Here is a 27,347-nt window from a genome sequence, read left to right on the forward strand (position 1 = left end):
AAGATGGCTGACAATAACATCTCTCCGACCCACAGGAGGTAATTAGGAGGCTGTGATGGGAGTAAATAGCCTCCCTACCCCCCCCAAGGTTGTGGGGGGCTGCCCTTGCCTGCTGTGCCCTATTCCAACCCCGAATTTGTGGGGATGGGGGCACTAGGCAGAATGCCCTCCTGTGGACCTTGGTGCTCCTGGACGCTGTCTCTGATCCGTGCCGCTAGCTGCAAGAACTTCAAAAGGAACAATTAGGAAGAAGCGAATGCACATATTTCAAGGAAGGAGGGGGAGTAAAGACTGCTAACTGAAGAGTTCTCTGATAAACAAGACGAGTCGGAGGAACAAGAATCAATCATGAGAAGATATGCCAAGACTTGGTATGGCAAAGGGACTGGATGGGGGAGGGGGGAAACTTTCCTTTCTTTCCTCTATGTGATTAAACAAGAATCACCCCCACAAGTCAGAAATGCCGTTTTAATGACTTAAGCTGTGGATTTACGACTGTGTGGAGATAAATTTCTAACCAAAGCATGTTTTAAGAAGAGTGTGGAAAGTTTAAGAGCTTTGGAATGACGCAGTTAAAAATACCGTCGCCATGTTGGCAAGCTCTGTCGGAGGACTTGAGTCTGGGAGGAGGAAAAGAGCTGTTTTTATATTGTGGGTGAGACTCCTCAGTGGGGCTTAAGAACGACAGATCCTGAGATTAATGATGGAAAGAGTGATGTTATTTATGAAAGTGATGATATGTGGAAACCATCTCAATATGAGGATTGGACGAATGGAAAAATTCACACAGGATATAATTGGTGTTTATCTGCTTAAGGAGATTATCAGAAGAGATCATAAAGAAAAAAAGAAAAAATATACGAACAAGATGAGACGTGGAAACAGCAAGATAAGACTGGATAGAATTATGAACTTTATTTGGACTGATTTGGATATTAATGCAGTAGCAAGAAGATGATCAGAATCCCCCTTCGGAACTTGAAATATGGGTCCCCTCAACAAAAATTTAAAATTCAGCATTGTAATTCGGAATTTATGTGATGTGATTTGATTTGATTTGATTGGTCAGTTAATAAAAAATATTTTTAAAAAAGAGAGAGAGAGAGAAGAGAAGACTCCCTGGAAAAGACCCTGATGTTGGGAAAGATTGAGGGCACAAGGAGAAGGGGACGATGGAGGACGAGATGGTTGGACAGTGTTCTCGAAGCTACCAACATGAGTTTGACCAAACTGTGGGAGGCAGTGGAAGACAGGAGTGCCTGGCGTGCTCTGGTCCATGGGGTCACAAAGAGTCAGACATGACTAAACGACTAAACAACAACAACAAGTGGCATGATGCTAAGCTGATAAACTTTGGGACATGAATTATAGGGGCATGAGGAGCGGTTTAGGGTTCTTTTGTGCCACTCTCCTTCATTGCCCTGTTTGTAGAAGGCTACAGTATATGTGTGTTTGTGTTTGCATGTATGTGTTGATTCGAATAAAATTGGGGGACACCAAGAGCTGGGGCTTGCAGATTACATTAAGGTCCCCTACTTGGGCCATACTTATCAAAGGGATGGGAATATGACATGGTGAGTAAACTTATAACTACAACTTTTACTTATCAGAACACTGTTAAAAGCTGCAAAATACTTCACAGTCTTCACTCTGCTCACAAGGGCCCTGCAAAGTAGGCCTTTTCAAATGCCGAACTGTATATCGATCCAGAGGCAATTACCTCCGAGCAGGGGTCAGCAAACTTTTTCAGCAGGGAGCCGGTCCACTGTTCCTCAGACCTTGTGGTGGGCCGGACTATATTTTGAAAAAAAACAATGAGCAAATTCCTATGCCCCATAATAACCCAGAGATGCATTTTAAATAAAAGCACACATTCTACTCATGTAAAAACACGCTAATTCCCGGATTTAGAAGGCAATTGGGCTGGATCTTGCCCCCAGGCCTTAGTTTGCCTACCCATGCCTTAGAGAATACAACTCAAGGATTCTTCCCAGTTTTGCAATAAGTGACTTAAACTGAGAGAGGTACTCTGATGATGCATTACTCAGAGGCTGCAATCCTATCTGCTTCGGTGTAAAGGGGAGTTCACCTTTTAACTTACTGGTACTTAGTTTTGAGCAATCTATGCACCAGTTTGGACTCGAATGCTGGAAAACTGACTGATAAAGCCCGAGACCAGTGTTTCCCAACCTTGGGCCTCCAGCTGTTTTTGAACTACAATTCCCATCATCCCTGACCACTGGTCTTGCTAGCTAGGGATGATGGGAGTTGTAGTCCAAAAACAGCTGGAGACCCAAGGTTGGGAAACACTGCCTAGACAACTGGAGATCTGGAGACTTTCTCCTATGGAGACCTGCTCATATGCTGATATTTTTGGATGAGATTCTGTGATGGCGCCCACTTTGTGGAATCATCTCCCTTCAGAAAGTCTTTAGCATGCAGTGAAAACAAAAGAAAGCACCTCTTTTTACTATAGATAGGATCAGACAAATTAATGAGACGTGAAAATAGATGTCTTATGGCTGCAAACTTGATCTTGTCCACCTTTCCATAGTCCTGCTAAACTCAGTGGGGAAAAGTAATCCTGCACAGAATCAGTTAGATCAGTGTTTCCCAACCGGTGTTCCGCGGCACACTAGTGTGCCGCGAGACGTTGCCTGGTGTGCCGTGGGAGGGAGGCGGGCGAGTCGGGCGGCGAGAGGCGGGGCGGCGAGGATCCGCGTCGAGCCGGGGGCGGCTCCGCGGTGGTGGTGCCGAGGTTTCTCTCTCCATTCTCCCCTCACACACACACACAGGAAATAACACAAGATCAGCTGACAGGACCCGGCCAATGGGGCGGCGGCGGGGCAGCGCGCGCAAAAGGGAGGAGCGCGAGACAGCGGACGAGGAGGAGGCCGGCATGTCCGGGCAGCAGCAGCAACAACAGCAGCAGCAACTCCCGGCGACGGCTCCTCAAGCCCCGGGCAACCCTACTCCCTCGCCGGCCTCGGCCGCCCTCCTGCTCCACCCGCCGCCGCCTCCCCCGCCGCGCGCGGCCACCTCGGCCCCGCCGCCGCCCCCTCCTCCACCCGCTATCGCCGCCACCACCACAACAGCCGCCGCCGCCTCAGCTGGGCCCATGCCTGCCGGGAGCAGCGGCGGCAGCAGCAGCAGCAGCGCCCCGGCGCCCTTCCCTCACGGCGGCGGCCCTGAACGAGCAGGAGAAGGAGCTCAAGCGGCGCCTCAAGCGGCTCTACCCGGCCGTGGACGAGCAGGAGACGCCGCTGCCGCGCTCCTGGAGCCCGAAGGCAAGGGGGAGGGGAAAAAATTGAAACTTACACTTTCGTGCGTCCCTCCCGGCGTGACGCTGCGCGCTGACGTCACGGGGCTGTAATGGTGGTGTGCCTCGAGATTTTTTTCATCAAACAAGTGTGCCTTTGCCCAAAAAAGGTTGGGAAACACTGAGTTAGATCAGGGGTTGGCAACGTGGCGCCCGTGGGAGGCAAATGGTGCCAATGAAGGTCTTGGTAAATATCCTCAAAATTCCACAATGCACAAAAGACGGCTTCTTTTTCCTCTTGAGTCCCTGTTTGTACTGACTCTGCCTTTCCTATACCTAACACGATATCTAAAATGTGCCTAAATTTCATTGTATGCCAGGATTGTACACCCACTCTCCATTCTTCAAAGAACTTCTCTTGAGTTTCATTTCCAGCCATGAAGCTCACAAGAGAACTGTGAGAAATTGCAGTCAAACGTAAATATGCATGAAGGGATTAAGACCACAGAATTAGATTCCTAGACTCAGCTAGGCCACACCCCTTTTATGATGAGGGAGGAAGTGAAGCCTTCTCTTCCTGTTCTCTCTCTCTATATCATGTAATTGACCAAGGAAGATGTGCTTCTGCAAGCTCCAAGCTTACAGCATGTGTTTGAAGCTCTCTTTCTGTATTTTTCACCCAAAAGTATTCTGCCTATGTTCTCCTTGCTGCTGTTTGGATAAAAGCATGAATTTGACCTCTGGAATATTTTGTAAGTAACACATTTTAAATTTACTTATGTGGTCTGTTCATTGCAAGAGGAGTAAAAAGAGAAAAGCACTGTATGCAACTAAACAGAATAAAAAGGTCTAACAACCTATATTCCGAACACTATACTGCTGCTTGACTTTAGTGAGTTTAAACTCTACTACTTGGGAGCTCTCTCTAGCTGGAGGGCGAGCTTAGCCCCATGTTTTGAATCGAAGCACCCAACCAATACTTTTATTATTTACCCACATACATGGGACACAGGGATTAATATTTTTCCTCCCATATAGACTTCAGGCCAATCTCTCTCTCTCCCTCTAGCCTACCTTGCAGATATAAGTGGTGTGTGTGTGTGTGTATGTGTGTAATTTGAATGCCGCTGCCCAGAGCTCCATGGTAGTAGGAAGAGATAATAATGTAATCAATTATAAGAAGAATATGACCAGGACCTAGGTATATGAAGGCTTTTTAGATTTAATTATTTCATTTCAGTTGCATACCGCTCCGTATTAAAGATCACAGAGGGCTCACAGCATACTACAAGAAACAGTATACTCGGATACATTTTTCAAAACAACAACGTCCCCCAAACAGCTTTATTGATTCAAAATAAAGTATTCTACCCAGGTAGTGCTGCACATGTGGAAGTGAATCTTGAACCAAAGTGATGATGTTTTGAAAATTAACAACATAGGTTCTCAATATAAAACCCAATGGGACAAATTTCCAGGTGTAGTCTCTTTGGCACACATTGCCACTTAATTAATCAAAATCAGTCACAAGCTGTCCTATGGTAGCATGCCTGTTTTCCCAGCTAGAGGTTTGTTGTGACTTGGTATTCTGCAACAGGAGTGGGGAGAGTGGCAAGAGAACAGCCCACTGATAGGCCACTGGCCAGTTTCCAGGTGAACCATCTTCTGCCTTCTGATTACCGGGTGGTTTTTTTTGTTTTGTTTTTCCTTTCTTGAAAGCAAAGCAGAGAACTGGCTATTTTCCATTGCTTTTTCTTTGCCTCACTTAAAAGGTGGGATGCTCCCACAGCAGCAGTTTTCTCTGGACTTGGCACTATTCTTTCACCAAGGGCATTTCCAGATGATCTGTTTATTGAGCCTGCATCCTCATTTGTTTGCAGGGAGGTTAGACGATGTTGTATCAAAACATGTGTAATCCCATACTTTCCTGTGCATTTCCCTGGCACTTTCCTTAACACAAAAAGTTGGTCTTTTGGGGAAGCGGGTTTCATCATCATCATCATTTTTGATTTGTATACCGCCTTTCTATCTTACAGTACTCAAAGCGGTTTACAAGCTGAAGAAACAAAAAGTGTACATCTTATAACAATCTAATGCAATACAAAAATGTGATAATAAAACATAACTTTAAAATAGGCAACCTACATCAAAAAAGTAAAATTCAACAATCATTAGAATAGTATAAAATAATATCAACATATAAAAGTTAAACAGAAATCCACTCAACAATTACAATAATATTTAAACCATAATCAATAAAATGGCAAGCCACAGTACATAAAACAATACAATACACATTGAGAAGCAGAGGGTAGAGCAAGGCAGGTGGAAGGGGGCCTTGCCTGATGGAGTCTCTCCCCTCCCAGTTTTTCCTCCAGGCACAGCTTCCTTATGAGGAGACCCAGGGCCGGAGGGTAGGGCAAGGCAGGTGGAAGGAGGCCTTCCCTGATGGAGTCTCTCCCCTCCCAATTATGCGTAAAACCTCCCAATTATGCAACCTGAATTTGTTGGTGGTTGGATCCCATTTGAAAGTAGAAACTATGAAAGTAGATAGTCCTTTGTCTGTATTATTATTATTATTATTATTATTATTATTATTATTATTATTATTGCTGTTGTTTCTGTTCTACATCTGTAGATTTCAGGGCAGTTCACAACATAAAAATACAAGATAAAAGTCTCAAAATACATAACAAAAACAAAACAGTAAGCCCCCTCCCACAAACACATTTAAAAGGGTTATTGTATGTTAATCAGCCAAAGGCCTGATTGAAGAGGAACATTTTCGCCTGGCACCTAATGGTGCATAATTAAGATGCCAGCCGAACCTCCTTGAGGAGAACATTTCATAAAAAGGGAGCTACTGCAGAAAAGGCCTGTTCTCGTGTTGCCACCCTCCGGACCTCTCATGGAGGAGGCTCATGAAAAAGGGCCTCAGTTGATGATCTTGGGGTCCATAGAATCATAGAATTGTAGAGTTGGAAAGGACCCTGTAGGTTATCTAGTTCAATTCTCTGCAATGCAGTAATTTTGCCCATAACTGTCCCTGGGTGGGCTCAAACCACCAACCTTCTGGTTAACAGCCAGATGCACTGACCCACTGTGCCACCAACCTGGTCCTTGAGGTATTGCAGTGCTGAGACACACTGACCTGAGAGTAAGTCCCACTGAATTGAGTGAGTTTACCGCAAAGCAGACTTGCATAGGATGGCTCTACTGGGTTGTTACAGAGAATCCAGGTGTGTTGCTTTAGACAAATGCAAGCTGGGAAATTTTATCAATGGAAGTGGTTCTTCTGATCAGCAGGTACAGGGGCCAAACATCAGGCAACAGTTGTCACCATCTCCTTGTGAGCTTCCAGTGGTGCAGTTGACAGGGAATGCAGAAAAGTGGGTGTGATGATGTCATTGCCTAAGTGCCAGCATAAATGACGGGCTCTTCTTGCTCTGGCAACTGAATGCAGTTTGTTTGTGACAGATTAATCTAGAGGAAGTCAGAGAATCAGGAGGGATAATCCAGTAGAGCCTTTCTCTTTCTTTGGTGTGGTTTCTGCTTCACGCTAGGTGTTTAAAATATGATGCTTAGTCACAAGATTGCACACAGCTGCCTGACTGTTTGGGTTCACCTTGGAGGCAAAGCTGTAGATTCACTTTGGAAGTGTGGTGATTGGGGTTGCCATGATGAGCTCTTGAACTTCATTCCCCCCCCCCCCCCCGCACTACACCAATGGGGGCTCTGAAAAAGATGGACAGTGAGGGAGGCAACAGAATACTAGACCAGAAGAGGCATTGGCTTGATGCTGCAGGAAAATTCATTGGCAAGAGAGCCTAATCAGGACCACTGCTAAGAAGCTGAGTATTCTGTGTTAATATATACTGAGCATGCAGTTCCACTGTGCAAATTTCAGGCAATGCTTGTGGCCAACAGAAATTCTATGAAGTAAAAGTGCGCCCTACAAGCCCATCCTGGATTATAGAGTTTGGCAACAGAAAGGGAGAAGCTGTGTTTGCTTGGCCTTGGGGATTGCTTTACAAGCTTCTTGTTTCCTTCCCTACACATTTATTGTGTCTGCTTCACATTTCCTTTCTTATTTTAAATGCTGGTTTGATCTTCCTGCATGGTACATTATGCAATTATCTAATAACTTATAAATTCTCTATCACTTGGATCAGATAAAAGTTTTGTTTGTTTGTTCTTACAACACTTCTCGTGAGATCTTTCTGAAATCTTGCAAGATCTCACAGAGTGCACTGGATCTCAGAGGATTTCAGGGAGATCTTGCGGCATCTCCCAGGAACCTGCTGCCACTGCGCAACTGAGGTGAGGGATGGTTTGACAGGAGCTGCACAGGACTTCCTGTATCGCCTGCAACAGCAAAACGGGATGCACTGGCCCTGCTGGTGCTGCTGCTAATCCCACCACTGCAATTGCATCTTTGCCTGCAGCTGCAACCACATGGCCATGACAGAGTGGCGAGGGTCCAGAACTAGTGGTGAGGGTAAGGGCACTGATGCCGTAGCAGGGCTGGCAGCAGCAAAAGGGACTGGCAGCAGTGAAGGCGTGATCTGCCTCCTGAGCCAAATTGCTTCACCTTGCCTCATGCAAATGCCAGCATTGCATGCATCTAAAGAAGTGTATGGTAGTCCATGAAAGCTTAAGCCATAATAAATTTGTCAGCCTTTCAGGTGCTACAAGGCTCTTGGTAGTCTTTTTAAAATTATGATTGTCAGATTTTTTCGCTAGCATTCTTTTTTCTTAAGCGGCTCATAAATTGTATTGTCCGTTACCAAGAAAACGGTGACTTATTGGACTTATCGGGGGGCCAGCGGTTTGAATCCTCACGATGGAGTGAGTTCCATTGCTCTGTCTCAGATCTTGCCAATCTAGCAGTTCAAAAGCACGCCAGTGCAAGTAGATAAATAGGTACCACTGCGGCAGGAAGGTAAACAGCATTTCAGTGTGCTCTGGCTTCCATCACCGAGTTTCGGTGCACCAGAAGTGGTGTAGTCATGCTGGCCACATAACCTGGAAAGCTGACTGTGAACAAATGCCAGCTCCCTCGGCCTGAAACAAGATGAGCGCCACAACCCCATAGTTGCCTTTGACTGGACTTAACTGTCCAGGGATTCTTTACCTTTTATATATACAGTCATACCTTGGGTTGAAGTAGCTTCGGGATAAGTATTTTTGGGTTGCGCGCTGTGGTGGAGTGGAGTGTGTTACTTCCGGGTTTCGCTGCTTGCGCATGTGCAGATGGTCAAAATGCTGTCACGCGCATGCGCAGAAGCGGCGAACTGCGACCCACGCACACGCAGACGCGGGTTGCGTTCGCTTCTGGATGCCACTATACATAGCAGTTGCCTGTAATATACCTGGATATAGATAAAAATGAATACATTAAATAATTGAAAGGTAATTGGTTAAATTAAGAAAACAAGTGGAAATTACACTTAATAAACCTCTCTCTACAGTTGAGGTGTATATTTCTAGCACTCAACTTATTTCCATGAATGCAAGTTGTTTCAAACTGCTTTCAATATTGTGTTTTAATTGTTGTAACCCACCCCTTAGGGTACATGGCAGGTGTTCAACATCCTCATCAACAACAGCAGCAGCAATGCAGATGCTCCCTAACCCGCTTCTCCGCATGTGGTGCCGAGCTGGAGACCTTGCCCCGCCCCCTTGTAGCCATTGGCAGCAGAAGAGGCGTGGCTTAGACTCAGGAGAGGGTGGGGCCTCACCTCCATGCTCGTCTCAGAGGAGGCATCAATCGGGTACAGTAATTCCATGTCGGCTCTGCCCCGCTGCAACTCAAGAGGGCACACACTGATTTACCACACAGACAGTGGCACTGTGAGAGAGAACAGAGGTGTGTGTATGTCTATGAGAGGGGTGGGTTTTTGGAAGGTGCCTGTGCGTTAATTTGTTTTATGTGTGTAGATCAGTGCACGCTGACCAGCGCACAGTCTTTGCAGTAGGGCTCTATTCTGATGGCATGAGTATCACGATGAGTGGTAGATTCTTGTCTGCTGCAGGCTTCATCCGCCTTCACAGCCGTTGTAACATGCCACTTGTTGTCTTCCACCTGTTCTGCCATTAAGGACATTGTGGATCACTTTGCCGACACTCATGGTGCACAGAGTTTCTTTAAAGCCACAAAGACCATCTATGGGCCAATAAATCATGGCATATGCCCCCTATGCTCAACAGATGATATCACACTTCTAAAAGATAAAAAAACTATTGCACTGAACTGGAAAGAACATTACCAGCATCTCCTTAACCACAACTCACCCGTAGCTGCTAAGGTCTTCTCACAAATTCTGCAAAAACAAAAACAAAGATGAGCTTGCAGTATCTCCAAATCTGGGAGAGTTGTGTACAGCTATTAATCAAGTGAAAAACAACAAAGCCAGCGGACTTGATGGGATACCTTCTGAAATCTTCAAAGTGGGCAGAATTGAACTTATACAACTTCACAAATTCATCGAAAAAAATCTGGGAGAGAGAGGAGATCCCAGCAGACTTTAGGGATGCCAAAATTATCAATCTCTTTAAAAAAGGTGATAGAACGGATTGCGGAAACTATCGAGGCATCTCTTCATTAGCTACGGCCAGCAAAATTCTTGCAAGGATCTTTGCAAACCGTCTCTTAACAATATCCAAGGCTACCCTTCCTGAATCCCAAAATGGTTTTTGACCTTCTAGGGGGACAGTGGACATGATTTTCACTGTTCAACAGCTTCAAGAAAAATGTAGAGAGCAAAACCAACCCATGAATATGGTATTTATTGACCTGACGAAGACCTTCAACATTGTAAATCGTAATGCCCTGTGGACTGTCCTTCTGAAAATTGGCTGCCCAGATAAATGTGTGAACATCATTCGGCTCTGCCATGATAATATGCCAGCCACAATCACAGATAACAATGGCTCCCAAAGTGAATCTTTTACAGTGGGATCAGGTGTTAAACAGGTTGTGTTACTGCCCCAACTCTATTCATTATTTTCATTGCCATGATCCTACACTTTGTTGAAGGGAAACTCCCCAGTGGAGTAGAAATCATATATCAAACAGATGGAAAGCTCTTTCATCTGAGCAGGCTGAAAGCAAAGAGTAAGGTTACCGTAACTTCCGTCATAGAGCTTCAGTATGCTGATGACAATGTAGGGTGTGCACACTCAGAGGATGACCTCCAAACCATCGTAAATATCTTCGCAGAAGCTTACAAAAAGCTTGGCCTATTGCTCAACTTCCAAAAAACCAAAGTGCTGCACCAACAACCCCTCTGCAGAGCCACAAATCCAACTCAATGGTGAAGCATTGCAAAGTGTTGATCACTTCTCCTACCTGGGCCATTATCTTTCCACAAGGGCCGACATTGATGCTGAAATCCAGCATCGCCTGCTTTCTCCCAATTGAAGTGTTTAAGGACCGGGACATTCGCAGGGGAACCAAAATGCTTGTTTACAAAGCTATTGTACTACCGACATTACTGTATGCTTGTGAAACACGGACCACTTATAAACGCCATCTCCAACTCCTTGAAAGATTCCATTAACAGAGTCTCCGAAAAAATTTACACATCACTTGGGAAGAAAGGCAAAATATGCCAGTGTACTGGAAGAAGCAGAGATCACCAGTGTCGAAGCAATGATCCTTCAACATCAACTTCGTTGGACTGGTCATGTTGTGCAGGTGCCTGATTATCATCTTCAAAAGCAATTGCTCTATTCCGAACTTAAAAATGTAAAGCGTAATGCTGATGGTCAACAAAAGAGGTTTAAAGACTCTCTCAAGGCAAATCTAAAAAAAAAAAAAGTAGTATAAACACCGACAATTGGGTGCTCCAATTGGAGAACAACCTTTACCAAAAGTATCATAGACTTTGTAGATGCTGGAATGGAACTCAGGACGAACGGGAGAAACGTGTTAAGAGGAAGCCAAGTTTGGCAAACCCTCACCGTGATCAACTCCCGCCCGGAAACCAATGTCCCCGTCGTGGAAGGACGTGGGGATCCAGAACTGGCCTCCACAGTCACTTACTTAACTCACTGTTAAGACCGTGTGCATGGCAGACAATCTTACTCGGCTACGAGCGATCGCCAAAGAAGAAGACCACGCAGGCGGCGAGGCTGCTGGCGCAAGCGAGCGAGCGCAGAGCTGTGTGTATGTCTATACGAGAGGCGCGTTATTACTATGCAGACCACGCCCCCTCTTTGCAACACTCCCCTCCTGCCGGCCTTCCCATTGGCCGGCGAGGCACGAGGCGGCCGGGGCTCTCTGGGCCCGCCCTCCGCGCCTCCGCCGCCTCCAGAGCGCCGTTGGCTCCGCCTCGCGCCCCGCCCACCCCGCGCTGACGTCGCCGCATCTCATTACGCGGCCGGCTCGCTCGCGCTGCTGTTCCGGGGGGCGCTGCCAGAGCCGAGCAGGTGCCCGAAGATGGCGAGTCGGAGCCGGAGCCGGACTCGGACTCAGGAAGAGCGGGAGAGGCGGCGGCAGCAACAGCAGCAGCAGCAGCACCACCAGCAGCAGCATCACTGCTACCAGCCCGGCCTCGGCCCCTCCGCGCCCTCCTCCTCCTCCTCCTCGCCGCCCCTCGGCTCGCCTTCGCCCCCCGCCGCCTCGCCGCCCTGCGGGGCCCTCACGCCGCCCTCGCCCTCCCTCGTCCTCCTCCTCCTGGCCGCCGCCGCCGCCGCCTCGCTGCTCCCCACAGGTAGGCACGCAGGAGGGCGAGCCGGCAGACGGACGGCACCTCCTCGCTCCCGCACACTTTCGCCTCAGGGCGCTTCCCGCCCTCGCGGGGAGAGGGGCGCCCCCTCCCTCAGCCGGGTGTGTAAGGGGGGGGGGCTCGTCTCTCTCTCCCCCCTCCCCCAGGAAAGAGGGGTAGGAGGGTGGTCGAGTGCTCCCCTCCCTCTTTCGCCCCCCTGCCTCAGTTTCCCTGCTGGAAAGGCTGACTCGCTTTTCTAGCCTCTCTTCACTCACACGCAGACACACAACTCCCAGTCATTGAAGGCTGTCTCCTCCACACACACACACCTCTCCGTTTCATTCGGCTCCTTCATTGCTCCCCTGCTGCAATCCAAACCTGATTGTGGCTTTTCTCTTTTATTTTTCCTCTCTCTCTCTCCCCCCTCCTCTACTTTCCCCATGCTTCTCTCTCTTCTCTTTCCGTGTCTTCTTCGGCCATGGACTATTGTTCTTTTCTTCCCCTCTCCGTGCACTGCAATTCTCTCCACCACCACCCTCCCCCCCCCCCCCAATTCCTTTTAGGATTTTCAGGTTTCTCCTTACTCCACCTCTCCCCCCCCCCACGGTGTTTCCCTCGTCAAACTGGTCCTCCTTTTCTTCTCTCCCCACCCCCATCCTCATTGCATCCTTTTTCTCTCTGCCCCCCTTTGCTACACACACACACACACACACACACACACACGAGTGTTGACTTTGCTTGTCCCCCTCCCCCCTCTCCTCGCATGTCGGAACTGGAGCTTGAATCAGTTCTTCTCTCTGCCTCTTCTTTCTGTTCTGCTACAATATAAATCTACCCTTCACATTCTTGAGCATTGTTCTTTCATTCATCCCTTTTTTTGCTTCTGTTCTGTAGCTGCAATATCAGCTGAAACGTTCCTGTCTCTTCTCTCTCACCCCCCCCATTCATTGACAGCCCTTGGAGTCTAGCCAAAAGCCTTTTCCAAGCCTGCCCCCCTCCGAATCTGTCCATTTACCTCCCTGCCCGATGTGATTTGTGCTTTCTTTCCATCCCTTCTTTTTCTCTCTCTGCTCCCCCACCCCTGATTCCTTTTCTTGTGCCAGTTTCTACTTTTTTGCTCCTTCGTTCAGACACAGCTCCTGCTATCACTTCTCTCTTCCTTTTGCGTATTCTGTCAAGGTTCTCTCACATCGATCGTCTCCCTTTCTATCAACTCAGTGGAGAATTCCTCTTTTTTGCTTTTGCCTTTGTCACTAAAGTGTCCATGAGCCCCACACCAACTCCCCATGGCCCCTTAGAGGGAGCCAACTACAGTTCTCCCTTTGCCTTTCAACCTGAAGTTGTAGTGCCCTTTCATTTTGCTTTCATGTCTGTTGTCCCTGCCTGTCTCCCTCTCTGTCTCTTTTTCCTTGGTTTGAATGTGAAAACCTTTTCTCTAACTGCCGTTCCCCACTGAGATATGAGGGAGCTACGGCAAAAAGGGGGCTGCAGCAAAGGAGGGGACTCCTCTTGAATGTGCACCCCCCTGCCTGTGTGCACGTGTGTGTGTGTGTGTAAGTGCACCCGTGCTTCGATTTGCTTTGTGTAGTGATTCGTGCGTGTTGAATCTTCAGTAGTTGATCCATTGCTGTGTTTGGATTCAGCAACTGCCCGCCTCCTGAGGTTCTCCCGCAGGCTTCTCCAAACCTCCTGCCAGTCCATATCTTGCAGAAAGGAAAGGATTTGAGGGGCTTGGCTTGAGGGTGGTGATGGTGGAGGAAAGGGTAGTGTGCGCGCACTGTCTCTGCAGTGGCTCCCGTGTGTTGTGCTTTAGCAAATGCTGAAATTAAAAAAAAGAAAAGACCCTACACAAGATCTCCCTGTTTTCTATGTCCCTACTGCAAACATTTTCTGTTCCATAGCAGAGTCAGTCTTGGCACGGTTGGAAAAGAAGAGGGCAGTATTTGCTTTCAATAACAAAGAGGAGAGAGGAATCACTTCGCTGTCAGATCGCTCTTTGCTTTGGTTCCGATAATGCTGTTTGCTGATTTCTCTTTACCTACTCCTTTCCCTTTCCTCCTGTGGAAAGAATTGTGGGGCATAGAGAGAGCAGCTTGACGTTGCAGCTTGCCTCCGGGAACTAGTGGAGTGACAAGAACAGCAACAAGTGAGGGGGGAAGTGGGGTGGGGTAGGAGAGGAACAACCTCCCCCCTCCCAGCTTTGCAGCAAATGAGTCCTTGTCAGAGCTTGAACCTTCAGCTGGGATGTGCTCTCAAAAATGCTTTCATCTCTCAACTGATTATTGGCTTTTCTTGTTTTTCATTCCTCTCTCAATGCATTTTAATATAAATATAATGTGCAGTTGAATAAATTGTAATGGGGTGGGCTAAGCTCTTGTGATATATAGTCAATGAAGAGCTTTTGTTTTAAGAGTAAAATATATTACATGATCCAATTTGTTCTATACACTGAGGGTGGACTGAATTAATAAATGGGAATTCCCTTCAACCTCATTTTTCTTCTGCTTTGAACTGCAAAATTCTAAATTTATGAGTGAAGGTGGTAGACTGGTTTGGAAGCTCCTAATCTGTTGGTTTCTGTCTTGGATATATGCAAGTTCTGGTGATCGTAATAAAATACGTTCCTGAAAGAGCACCTTTATTTTTACAGAACCCCTGCCTTGAAAATAGCAGATATGTGAGGGTCTGTTTGTGATGTATAACCAAGGTGAGAGTGGGCAAATAGTGTGGGTGGGGAAGGAAAACCAGAAGGTGGTAATGTGAATTATCTGTTTTGCAGCCAGAAAACAGGAATGCACAAGGCCACTTAACTGGTAGCAAAATAGCCTTCTTGAGGAGTCATTCTAAGTAGCAGTAGGTCTTAAGTTTTTTAAATGAACACAAGAGTTTACCTCCTTAAAAGAGGACATGTTTACTTCGCAAAGGAGGGGCTGTATGCTGTATGGTCCATGTCAGAGCTACATGAAAATTCTGTTGCCTGTTACCATGGAAGCAGCTTCTTTCTCTTACATATCTTACAGCCTAACACTCGTTTTTTAAAGCAAGATTTTGAACTAAACAGCACTGGTTGGTGTTCTTGTGGCATCTTTTTCTTCATTTTGGCATGCACCCAGTTTTAAATGCACACCAAAGTAGCAAAAGGCTGTTTTATTGAATCACAAGTCATGCATACATTGTCTGAATTGATGCATCTTTTTCTGCAAATTGCAGACAAGGCTTCGGTCAGAACTTCCTCAGTGAGAACCTGTTGGTCTGGGGGCAAAACTTCCTATATTGTTTTGCTACTAATGGTTAATGGAAGCCCCTTTGATGTTAGCTGTTGGTTCTTTGTTAATACCAAATACTTTTTGCACAGTTGATCATTTTCTTTAGCATTCAGTGAAAGTTGGTTAACATGGATTTTCTTTGAATACAGTAATAGGTGAGTGAATCTGAGTGAAGAAATAGCCCCGAGGCAGAAGTACTTAGCAGTGACTTGTCTCAGTTTTCTGGGTGCTCGGCAAAGTAACTGCCTTCTCATTGTTGCATCCTTTCTCCCTCACATCCCCATTCTTGAACTGGGTGGCTGCAGGGCGGGGAGGGGGGAGGGGTGGGGACACTTCTCTTGTGTCCGATTGCATTGATAAAATATCCCTCATTAACGCCACTTTATATTTACAGTGTGTCACTGGAGATGTACAAGGCCTCATTTACTGACTTGTGTGACAAGAGCATCTAGCATTATTTGCCCAGGACATTTTGGACTAACAACAGAGCCATTGAGCGATCCATTGAATTTAACTAATACGAGAACGGTGGGGAATAAAAGCGCAGGCAGCTCTCTGGAACAAAGAGCTGTATTCATATGTATGTTGTACATGCTTTATCAAGTTCTGCAGAATAGCCCCCTTGGAAAGGGGTCGGGGAGGGAGGAAGAGAAGAAAAACCGTTGTCACTTTCTGTTCATTATGCTGGCTCTGCAAACCTTCCATTGGAACATAGTGCCTTCCAGAGTGATGCGATCGTCCTGAAGCTGAATGCTGACTGCAACAAAGGTGACACTTGCTTTTTCAAAAACCGGCAGTGTTCTAGAAGGCAGTTCTGGTGCTGGAATTGTTTTGGGTAGCTGACTGAAGAGCGGAGCGTAGAGAGACATGTCCTTGGTGGTGGCTGATCTTTTGATCATAAGATGGTGAAACAGAGATGTCACTTTAGCATGATGCCTGTCAGCTTTCGGTGCCAGACATTCAATATGCTCAGACTCGGAGGCAGTTTACGTAATTATCTTGCTGTCTTCATTTTTAAAGGATTTTCTGTCCCTCCTTCCACCAGCTGGTGATTCTCGTGTTCAAGAGTGAAACTATAAAACGGCCTCTGGTTTTATGGGATTGCGCTGTTCGTGTTCCCACTCTCACACCTCTTGGTTTTAGATAGCATAGCAAAACCAATTCAAGTCATTTGTTCTGGAGAACTGGACCACTAAGCAATAGCCACCTTCAAATAAAGTTGCTTTTTGTCATGTGGGCATGAATGCACAATTCCTTAATGCTTCATTCTGTCAGTAAAATAAGAACACAGGCAAAATTCACAGTGAATATAATAATATGGCAACTCTCTTAAATGATGGCAGGTTCTAATACAGGTAACAATTTGGATGAAGTGAATTATGCTTGAAGGGGATACAAAACAGAGTTCTTTCTGTTGTTGTTGTTTTTAAAAAAGTTAGCAAGTTTACATAAATCTAAGTGTTTTCTCTAATGGAATCCTCAGCAAGATAAAAACGAAGTATCTAAACAGTGCCATAGAAGAAACGTGACTTGCTCTTGCATTGGGTGTTTATTATCTGGAGAGTACCACAAAGAATCAACTGTTGCAGAACTGAAAATTCACCAGTCTCAGCCTAGAAGCCATTTGTCTAGAAAAAAATTGGCAATCAGAGTTGAAAGTGACTCTGTGTTCTAGAAATGATCTCTGGCAAAGCATTTGTTGCTTGTCTTTGTCAAGCACTTGCCTTTTTGCCTACAGTCTCTTAGTTCTAATGCTGATTAAACATTCCGTTAACAAGACCTGTGAATGGAATTGTCTTTGAGATTCAGCTCTTGTACTCATCTTCCTGACCAGGAAGCAGCCTTACATGTTTAAGCCCTGTTTTCTCTGGCTACTGCAAGGATACTGCAGTTCAGCAGTGGGTCTTGACCTATCATTTGTGAAGGCTTCAAAGCAAGTGGCTGTTTTCAATGGAGACTTTTACAAGCTCTTTTCAGAGGTCGATAGTTTTTGTGTTCTTGATGGCTCCTAGCATAGAAGAAATTTTTCCATGCTGAGTCCCGGTGGAACATACAAATCTCCTGGGTTCCCATGGTCAGATGGTTTTCATTGGCCTTCTTCCCATTTGGTTAACCTGGTCCTGAAGTCACTGCTGCATAAGTTAATTCTACAGAAGTTGTGTAAAGGAGAGAGCCTTTCCGATAAGCTCCTGAAATAGTACGATAATCAGGAGTGTGCTCTGGAGCATGTAGTAATTGCAGCACAAAAAACGATTCAAGCATGGGTAATTGTAATGGGGATAGGTAATGTTAAGACTTGGTTTAAAATAAGCTGGTAACTTTAATCTATGCATTTCTATAGCACCTTTCATCTGAAGATCGCTGTGCTTTACAGTTAATTAAACTTCACAATGCTTCTATGAGGCTGAAAAAGGAAATATTCCAAGTGGTATCGAAAAGCAGTCACTACTGGGGTGGAACACAGCTGCCGTTTAACAGTGCATGGTAATCCAATGTAGCACTTTAGGAAGAATAAAACTTTTTAGGTTGTGGGGCAGAAAGATCTTGCATACACAATTGGATTTTGGTAGTAGTTATGATGATACAAAAAATGTCCTTTACAGTGTGTTAGTAGCAGTGATTGTAGCCCTGGGAGAAGATGCTTTTAGGGCCATGCATTTTGGATGGATGGTATGCAATCAGTAACTAAACTTTTGCAGATGACGTAATTAAACTCTTTGTTTTTCATCTTCTTGTGGTAGCTACTTTTTTATAATTGAGAGGTGCATAAGTAACATTTTTTGTATCTGCCTTTGCTGTTAAGGTCCATTGAGACCTAAAAGCACCATATTAGCACCTCACTATGTTATTGAATCATAGAATCATAGAGTTGGAAGAGACCACAAGGGCCATCGAGTCCAACCCCCTGCCAAGCAGGAAACACCATCAGAGCACTCCTGACATATGGTTGTCAAACCTCTGCTTAAAGACCTCCAAAGACGGAGACTCCACCACACTCCTTGGCAGCAAATTCCACTGTCGAACAGCTCTTACTGTCAGGAAGTTCTTCCTAATGTTTAGGTGGAATCTTCTTTCTTGTAGTTTGGATCCATTGCTCCGTGTCCGCTTCTCTGGAGCAGCAGAAAACAACCTTTCTCCCTCCTCTATGTGACATCCTTTTATATATTTGAACATGGCTATCATATCACCCCTTAACCTCCTCTTCTTGCCCAGCTCCCTTAGCCATTCCTCATAAGGCATCGTTTCCAGGCCTTTGACCATTTTGGTTGCCCTCCTCTGGACACGTTCCAGTTTGTCAGTGTCATTGTGTTCAGGTAAGTTTTATATTTCCCAAAATCTTTGGGTGTTTGTCAAAAGCTATGGACAGCTCACTTTCCTGGCCAAGCTTGTTACCTTTGGCTAGACTTGATGACAAAGGTATTAATTTTATGGCTTTAATTTCTGACTCACGTTCCACCTTTCTCTGAACAAGGCAGGACCACAAAAGTAACATGTTAATTGTGTCAGCGTTAGAAGATAGTTCCCCCATCCTGTTTTTGTTATGGAAGCGTGGTAGGGGAGATAACATACGAGTTTAGTTGTCTTTTGTCCAGTTTCTTTAGCATCAGTTGGTGCAGTTTGTGTACTGTGTGGTGCAGAAATGTATTTTCATATAATTAACAGCCATCCCTAGGGACCGCTGATGTCCAGATACTCCAAATTGGTCATTTAATAGTGTACCAATTGTGATAGGATGGCACTTGGAAAGTGCTTTACATTTAGTGTTATGTTGGCCTTGGTTCATTGCTTTGAGGCTTTCGTTGTTGGCTTTGCTCTTTGCTGCTTGGTTGTGTAAACATTAAAGTGCTTTTGTTTCAAACATCTTTTTTGTTGCTTCAGTAGCGAATGGAGTCTTGCCCTTGTTCCCTCTGGGCAGGGCTGGTTCGATGATATGTTCTGCTGGGGCAGCAGTCTGTAGACATGGTCTCTGCCCTGTTACTAAATGACAGTGCTGTGTGAGAGACTGGGTCAGCCTCTAACCCAATGTGTGTGTCTGGTCAGAGTTAATAAAATGTATTTTGCCTTGGATCAGGCGTGCTGTTTCATTCCACATCAAAGACTGCCTATTTAAATGCTATTACCATCCTGTTTGTGTGCATCAGAAATGACTTACCTAGTAATTTCCTCAGTGTTATGCATATACTATGTGCACTTTGTTGATGGGGTTTGGGCTGACTCGTCTGTAGAAACACAATAATTTTACCTCTCTAAAGTGCCTTTACATTTCTTTGGCTACATCTTGCATTTTGAGCAAAATAGGTTGGAGCACTCTGGTATTCACGTCTGGAATACAGTGGAATGTCTTACAGCACAGACCATTTTTCTTCCACTCCTTGATGCTTCGAATATGAGTGTATTCTGAAAGCTTTGTAAATCAGTGTATCTATTTCAGTTGGGCTGGTTTCGGGTACTGTATATACATTTTTATTTATTTATTTATTTATACTATTTTTATATCACACCTTCCCTGTAAGGTGCTCAAGGCAGCATACATGGTACTCCTCCCTCAATTTTATTCTCACAACAACCCTGTGAAGTAGGTTAGGCTGAAGGATAGTGAATAGCCAAAGATCACTCAGTGAATTTCATGGGTTTGTACTGTCATCTACCAAGTCTTCTACTGACACGCAAACCATTGCACCACATTTATGATGGCTGTTAGAGGTACATAGATTGAATACATTAACTGTTGAATCTTTGACTAAATCTTTTTGGTGAATCCTGGCGACAGCACTTTGGTACAAAATAGCCAGTGAAACTTGCCTTTGTCTAGTACCCTACAGTATAAGAAGTTTCATGTTGTATTTAGGTGTGGTTCCGGTAACTTTAGCCCTGTGTTTCACAATTGGTTGGAGTCATAGTTCCTAGTTTATTTAGAGCAGGAATAGGGAAACTATTCTCTGGATGTTGGATTACAGCTCCCTTTAGATTAGCCAGCATGACCAGGGAGTTGTAGGCCTAACAACACCTGGAGGGCCACAAGTCTCCCTTTCCTTCTTTGCAGAGCTTGAAGGAACAATTAGTTTTAATTTCTCCTGATAGTTGGTAGTGATTATGCAGTCGGTTATAGGCCCATGTCATGTTTAGCAGAGCTGTGGGTGGTCGTGGCGGAGGACTGGGATTGGAAACTTCCAAATGCTTCATCTGAAATATGTAGGCATAAGTGGACTGTGCAAAGCAGTTACAACCTCCATGGTCTGTGATGGAGTGTTGATATATGTCCATCTCTGTGTACTTGAATTCTGGTGCAACATATCTTAAGAGACCAAGTTCCTGGTCTATTGTGTGTGTAGTTGGGACACAGCAGAGACAACTGTAGAAACTGCTGTAGCTTCTTAAAGCTTTGGCATGAGTCAATGCAGAAGCTTGGGTGCTTTTTAAAAAGCAGATTACCGTATATCTTAAAATTGGCAATTTAGCTCAACGGATGATTTTTTAATTCTGTTTTAAACCTTATATTCTGCTTTATACTGTAAAACTAGTTGAGGCGCAGTCTGAGCTCATCAGCTGTGCATTTTTTATATTTGCTGCTGTCATGAGATGCAAAATGCAGCTTGTCTTTCTATGCGATAATGTTTGATGGGGTCTAAATATTTTATTTACAAGTTTCCTGGTACTTCCAGGATTTTGTACATGCTTTTGATGGTAGCAATAAGTAAGCATGTGGATGGTGGTTGTCAAGGGTGAACTTCCCTTTGCTCCCCCCTTAAACTTTTAGTTCTCTGTTAAACAGGTTGTTTGTTGGTCACTGTAAGGGCTGTTCCTTTTGTTTGTCCCAGAGTATTTCTTCTGCCTTCTATCCTGTACACAGCAATTCACTCTTGTTTAGGAGTTTAATCAGGCTTCTGGAATATCGCCTTGATGATGCTTCCCAGCTGTCTATTGCACTTTCTCATTTGTATTTTTTCCTCCTACAGCACAATAAGTAACTCATGTTCTGCTGGGTGCAAATGCCTTACCTATGCCTCTTAACAAAGTGCAATTTCCACTTTCCCCAAAGTGATGCAGTTGGGTGATTGGTCAAGCTGAGAGTTTATCTCCTCTGTCAATCATTTGTGAAGACCAACTTGCAAATCTTTTGTATAAAAGGTGCAAAGTTGGCTTCCGCTTAACTACCTGTTCACAGAACATGGTGGAATAATTAGTAGGCTATTTTTGCAGGACTTATCTTGGATAAGCAGGGGAGCTTGAGGGGCTATGATTTCAGGGGGTGTATGGTATAGTAGGAAGCAGCAGGGAAATTAGTTGAACTGGCCAGTCACATTTCTTTGTGGTCAAAGATTCCACAGAGGATAGAGGAAGAACATACTTACTGAAATTCTTTATTTGAAAAATGGAGACTTCAAAGCTACCAAAAGCACTTAATTTTGCTTTAAATAGCTCAACTACATTTGTGCTATCACTTGAAAGGTTCAGGTAGTGATTAGCTTTCTTGACACTGAATTGTTCCTGCTTTGTTCCTTTCTTGTGAACATCTAACATCCCAAAGATGAGAAGGAGCTCTGAAAAAACAACCACCATTTGGCACTCATTCTAATATTGGCAGCCACTGAATAATCTCATGTAGGAGCAGGAAGAAACACCTTTTGAATATCTCTTAGTGGACACAAGCTTTATCCTACATTGGTTTCAGAGTCTGATACTTGCAGTAGACATAAAAAATTAAGTAGGTTAACATGATTTTTTGTTGGAGCCGTTCAGTTTTAATCCCCGTTTCCTGGCTTTTGGATAGGCAGTGCAAGCTTTTGAGTTTAAGGCTACACACTTACTTGGGAGTAGGTCCCATTGAACTCAGTGGGGCTTACCTCTAAGTAAATATGCATATAATTGCATAGTAGGAATCATCAGGCAAAAAAATCAGCTAGGAGGTTAAAGGCAGCTTCATGTTAGAAATATGGTGATTTCTCAAAAAAGGGGAAGGACAGCAAGAATTAATGCACCAGTTGAGATAATTGGAGATAAACTGATATGAAGTAAATCTTTTGATACTGTAGTTTAGCACTTTAGTATGTGCATTGTTTTGGGATGTTACTGAATTTTGTGATTGTTACCATCTGTTCAGAAACTTATGATGGGCACTTAAGTCAAACAAAAGCTGCAGTAATATCCCAACATATTAGGAAACTTTGCGGAATTGAGTGAAGCTTCTTCAAATATCTATAAGGAAAAATGTTGAGTTTTAAATATATATTGGCCAGTGAAGTGTATGGAACAACAACAAAAAATAGCTTGTTAGCACAGAAGCTTTGTTTTCTGCAGGCCCTCTCCTATTGATTCAGCAGGTTGCAAGCTGGTGTATTGGTGGTTCTGATACATGCTTCAATGTCAATATTCTGCTGATTCCAGTAAATAAAAATGTTACTCAAATTACACTGACATACAGTAGTTCAGTATACCATAGTCCAGCCTTTGCCAACCTGGTGCTCTTTAGGGTTGCCATATGTCCTCTTTTTCCAGGATGTGTCCTCTTTTTAACGGATATGTAAAATAAGAGTCATAGCAGTCCATACTTAAAAGTAGAAGTTGACAAATGTGTCTTCTTTTTTGCTCTTAAAAATATGGCAATCCTATTTTTTGGACTACATCTTCTTTTAGTCCCAGTCTGTGCAGCTCTGCTGGCTGAGGCTCATGGGAATTGTAGTCCAGAGAATTGCACCAGGTTGGCGAAGATTGCCTTAGTCATTAATGGAGCTGCAAAAAACCCCTCCTCCAAAGGCCTTGAATTTGAAACATATTTCCAGTCCAGTTCTTTGAGCTGTACATTGCTTTATATTATCTTGATTTATAGGAAGTTGTCGTGAGAGAAATGAGTCCCCTGTTAGACTTGCCACCTGAAGTTAGCATAGGACACCAGAAGGGGTAAAATATCAGAAGCTGAAAACTTACTGTGCATCTTCTGCTCCTGTCATAACTCATCAGAGTTCCTTGCCATTTAGGCAGTCTGAACACCCCACCTCCCCCAGTTCATAAATCTACTCAGTGGGGTGGGGGTGGTGGAATAGCCAAGCTTACTCTTAAGTTGTTGCGTGACACCTTCACCAGTATTTTTGTTTCCAAAACACTGTGAAGTTCATACACAAGCTAATTCCCTCTTAAGCCTAGTGAAGCTAATTAAGCTCAGGTGTGGGCAGACTTTAGGCTTTATACTTTGTTTACACTTTATACTTCGTTTTTCTGGAACCTGACGGCCATTAACCAGAGACAGGTGGAAAAGTGTGACCAGGGTGAATGGAGGATCATGCAAGCTGGGAGTTTGGGGCAGGAGGACCAAATTTCTTGATGCATTTATGAGCACTAGGATGGTCAGTGCATTAAAACAGAGATGGACATCTATTTCATTTCCCTGCATGCCCCCGTAATTTTGTTCTATTTCTGGTTTAATATACATCTTTGAAAATATATAAGTAGTTATTTACATAAATTGGAATTGCTGGGAACTCAGTTGCATCATTGAGAGAAATTGATTGCTAAGTTCTGATCCTGTACATTAGTCTGAGAAATGTGGACTCGGTAACTTTGGAATTCACAAAGTCCTCACGTTTTCCTATATACAAGCACAAAATATATATCTGAATACATACAGATCATAGATTCTAACAGCTTAATTTAGAAGGGCGGGGGGCAGTACTTTTGTTTCAAGTCAGATACCCTTGCTCAATCTACCACAAATCATTCAGTGATTTAGCAGTAGATCCCAGTCTGAAGTGAGCAGAAGGCAATTCCTGATCACCAAACCTATCCATCTCTCTGTCACGTGCCTACTCTCTCTAACACTGAATTATTTTCCCCAAGCCAGACACCTTCATCGTACCACAATACTGCCACTTTAATGTACTCTGTTGGTGTTTTGTTGTTAGTTTGTATGTATGGTGACATGGAAGGCTGTTTCGGTAACTGAAGTGCTCTATCCGTTTGTGCCCCCATATTAATAAAGAGTTTGGCTGCAGCCTTGGTCCTTCTTGCTTGGTTAGATTCTGACAGATTTACAACAATACATGTGAACTGTAAGTGTGGCTTTCTTCCAGGTTTGTTATCTGGCCTCACCTGGAGGAGGCATTGGAAACATTAGTCATACAGACAAGCTCTGTAATTAATTTGAAGCATTAGTGCCCCCCGCAAACAACAACAACAACCCTCCTTATTTATGAGAGCTGTGTTTATACTACACTTTAAGGAGTGGCACTCTAGGGCTTTTGATTCCTCTCAGATAGTTTGTCATGTTGTCTGCAAGTTGCAATTGCATGCGTCTTGAGAAACTGCTGTGACTTGTGACAGTGCCTTTAAAACAGAGCACATGAGTTTTCTGCTAAGCAAACTGCATCTGGCGCAAGTCGCTGGCTCCTCCTCTGCTAGCAGTCTGAGCTTACTTTTCATATGTCATTAGCAAGAATAAAAGGGAGATTGCTCCGCCTACTCCAGGTCACATTGTGGTAATTAAGTGGCGTCTCAATTGTAGGGTATTTCACATCTGATTCAGCTTGTTTTTGTGTTGAAATCTGCTGCAGTGACTCACACACTTAGCTTTCCTTGGGGAAGGGAATGGGTCTCTACCTGCATGCCAGATGTGTCACCCCCCCCCCCCCGTCCCCTGACAATGCCTCCTTGTCTTTTCACTAATCCTCCCAAACTGGCTTGACTGCCATACTTTCCAAATGATGTGCCATGAGAGATCTGCAAATTTTTGTGTGTCTAAAGCTTCTGCATTACTTGGTTCCCCTGGTCTTTGATTCCTGCCCTTGTGAGAGGTGGGGCATTTTGCGGAAAGCCATGAGGTGCACAACTTCAAAGCTGTGGGTGGTTCTTTATGCTTGAAAATACTTGTTTTTTAAAGCTTGTGAGTGAATTATGAAAAAGTGTGCCTTGGGGTATTGAAAGTTTGGAAACCACTGGTACACCTGCAGAGATAAAATGTGACCAGGTTTGTGTGTGATGACATTGCATATTGTCAGTTTTTAATCTAAACCAGCTTTCCTCAACTGGTCAATGGCCAGGAATGATGGAGTTTGTAGTCCAACAACATGCATAGGGCACCAGTTTAGGGAAGCCTGGTCCACACAGCTAATTTCCCCACAGTATATCAATGTTTTAATCACAGACAGGATGACTAATTTGTACTTAAGTTAAGGATACCCTTTGTTCTCCTTAGTAGTCGTTGGGTGAAGCATCATACACTTTTCTCCAAGGCAAAACTGTATATGTTAGCATAATGTGACAAGGGTTGTTCCTTATTTTAGATCTGTGTGTATGCTCCTAAAATACTATACTGATCTGGTTTTCAAGAGTGTACTTAGTGTTGAAGAATTTGATTTCTTTGGGATATGGGCTTTAAAAAACCTCATTCTCAAAGCATGTGCTGGCTGCCAATAATTAAGCACTTGCAGTCATAGGGAACGAGTAGAAATGTGAACATTCAGGAGTAATTGTGTTTAAAGATGGTATGATTAGGAGGCTTCATTAACACCATACTTTTTGGCACCTTAGTATTTTTGGATGAAATAATGAAAAGTTCCAGTGACTAATGCTTAAGATGGGTTGAGGAGTTTTGGTTTTGGACTCTTAGCTTCCATCATTCACAAACAGCATGCCGACTGGTCACGTATGATGGAAGCTGTAGTCCTGAAACATCTAGAAGGCTACAGGTTACCCACCCATGGTTTAAGACAGGCATGTCCAAAGTCCATTTTGGTTTAATCCTGCCCCTGTGGCAGTTTATTTCCTGGGGTAAAATCCTAAAAAATCCTCAACAACTTCAACCCTAAAAAAAGCTCAACAACCTCAATCATAAAAAATGCTCAACAACTTTCGTTGGCCCTTTGGTCGGCCCTCATGGCCCTTCACTTCATCAAATCTGGCCCTCTTCGAAAAAAGTTTGTACACCACTGGTTTAAGACCTACTAACCATGCCTGTTCCTTAAAAGTGATGGAATCTGATTAACATGCAATAATAGTTGTGTTCCGGGGCTAGAATTGAAAGAGAAGCATCCTTAATTTGCTTTGGTCAATCAGTAATTTTTCTTCACTGTTGCTTAACTGCAAACTTCCTGAATTCAAATCTAAGGTACAGTCTACGTGTGGCATGTGAGAGCTAAACAGCTGGGAGGGGTGTTGCTTCCAAGTGATGTTTAATACCGTCTTGGCTAGGGGCCTCTGTAAAGCTATATTTAACAGTGTTGGAAAAATTTGTGGAACAGAGCCTTGTGTTAATTATATTCTTTGCCATCATGGGTGTTGGAGTCTGCTGCCTTTGCTTGCCGTCTTTTGCCTTTTATTGAAAAATCATACACAGGGCTCCCTGGGCTTTCTGTCTGTCTACAATTCCCTCTGGTTCATGGCTTTGTTCTGCATGTTTCTCTCTCAGTTGTCTGACTTTGCTTGGATATGCAACCATGTATTTCTTTGGGAGGGTGATTGGCAGCTTTGTAAATAAACCCCCAAAGTTACTAGCCTGCTGAAAAAACATCCCTAGCCTACTGGGGCCTGGAAGTGGAGGGACAGAGAGCTCTTTTGCTACGCTATGCTGGATGTGAAGGAGGGAGCCCCTATATAGCCTACTTGGCTTCTATCCTGTGTACAGAGCAGGGGCAGTCCATATCTCCTCTAACAGTCCTCTCCCTCTCCTGTATGCAATTTCCATTCACCTATGGCAACCAGAGTAGTGCTTAAATACAGTGCTGGTGATGCGTTGCATCAGAACTTTAATGCTCAAGGCTTGTAGGCAGGCAGAGGTTGAAGGAATTTCACTCAAGAATGTGGAAGAAGCAAGGCACTTAAACCGAGTGTGCTTTAAGCCACCAATGACCAAAACCCCACAAGCTGTAATGGCTGACTCTGCACTGGGAACAGCTTACTTCAGTATACAGTACTTATCAAGGGAGATGAGATGCTTACGTGGGATTAAATAATAATAACAGTAATAATAAAGCTGTGACCTCCTTCAGTTGGTGGCCTCTAACATTATCCCATATATGGAGAAGCCTGGAAGAAATTCACAGCCAATAAAACTTGGAAGTGGCTGTTTCTCCCTGTTCAAAAATAGAAATATGAGCTAGAGTCGACAGCCTCAAAAGATAC

General features: G+C 44.4%; 1 protein-coding gene and 1 long non-coding RNA gene across 8 annotated transcripts in view; one reads left to right on the forward strand and one right to left on the reverse strand.

Annotated features, from left to right (window-relative positions):
• Nucleotides 1–4,463: 4,463 nt before the first annotated feature.
• On the reverse strand, nucleotides 4,464–11,431 carry LOC114585958 (uncharacterized). 2 transcript variants are annotated; one of them, XR_013390858.1, is made up of 4 exons: nucleotides 11,225–11,431; nucleotides 9,554–9,582; nucleotides 8,415–8,631; nucleotides 4,464–5,315 (listed from the first exon to the last, which is right to left on the reverse strand). It is a non-coding gene; the product is annotated as an uncharacterized LOC114585958 (long non-coding RNA). The 2 variants fall into 2 exon arrangements; XR_003704019.2 differs by having other exon boundaries at nucleotides 4,464–8,631.
• A 221-nt stretch (nucleotides 11,432–11,652) lies between these two features.
• CADM1 (cell adhesion molecule 1) overlaps nucleotides 11,653–27,347 on the forward strand; it is a 287,449-nt gene continuing 271,754 nt past the window's right edge. For 4 of the 6 annotated variants that reach the window (XM_077919461.1, XM_077919462.1, XM_077919465.1 and 1 more), the window contains exon 1: nucleotides 11,654–11,976. In XM_077919461.1, the coding sequence (XP_077775587.1) occupies nucleotides 11,703–11,976 (274 nt within the window). In that variant the 5' untranslated portion in view covers nucleotides 11,654–11,702. Of the gene's footprint in view, nucleotides 11,977–27,347 lie in introns of all 6 variants that reach the window. The other 2 variants (XM_077919463.1, XM_077919466.1) reach the window with 1 other exon arrangement.

Source organism: Podarcis muralis, chromosome 15, assembly GCF_964188315.1.
Source record: "Podarcis muralis chromosome 15, rPodMur119.hap1.1, whole genome shotgun sequence".
Classification (NCBI taxonomy): Eukaryota; Metazoa; Chordata; class Lepidosauria; order Squamata; family Lacertidae; genus Podarcis; species Podarcis muralis.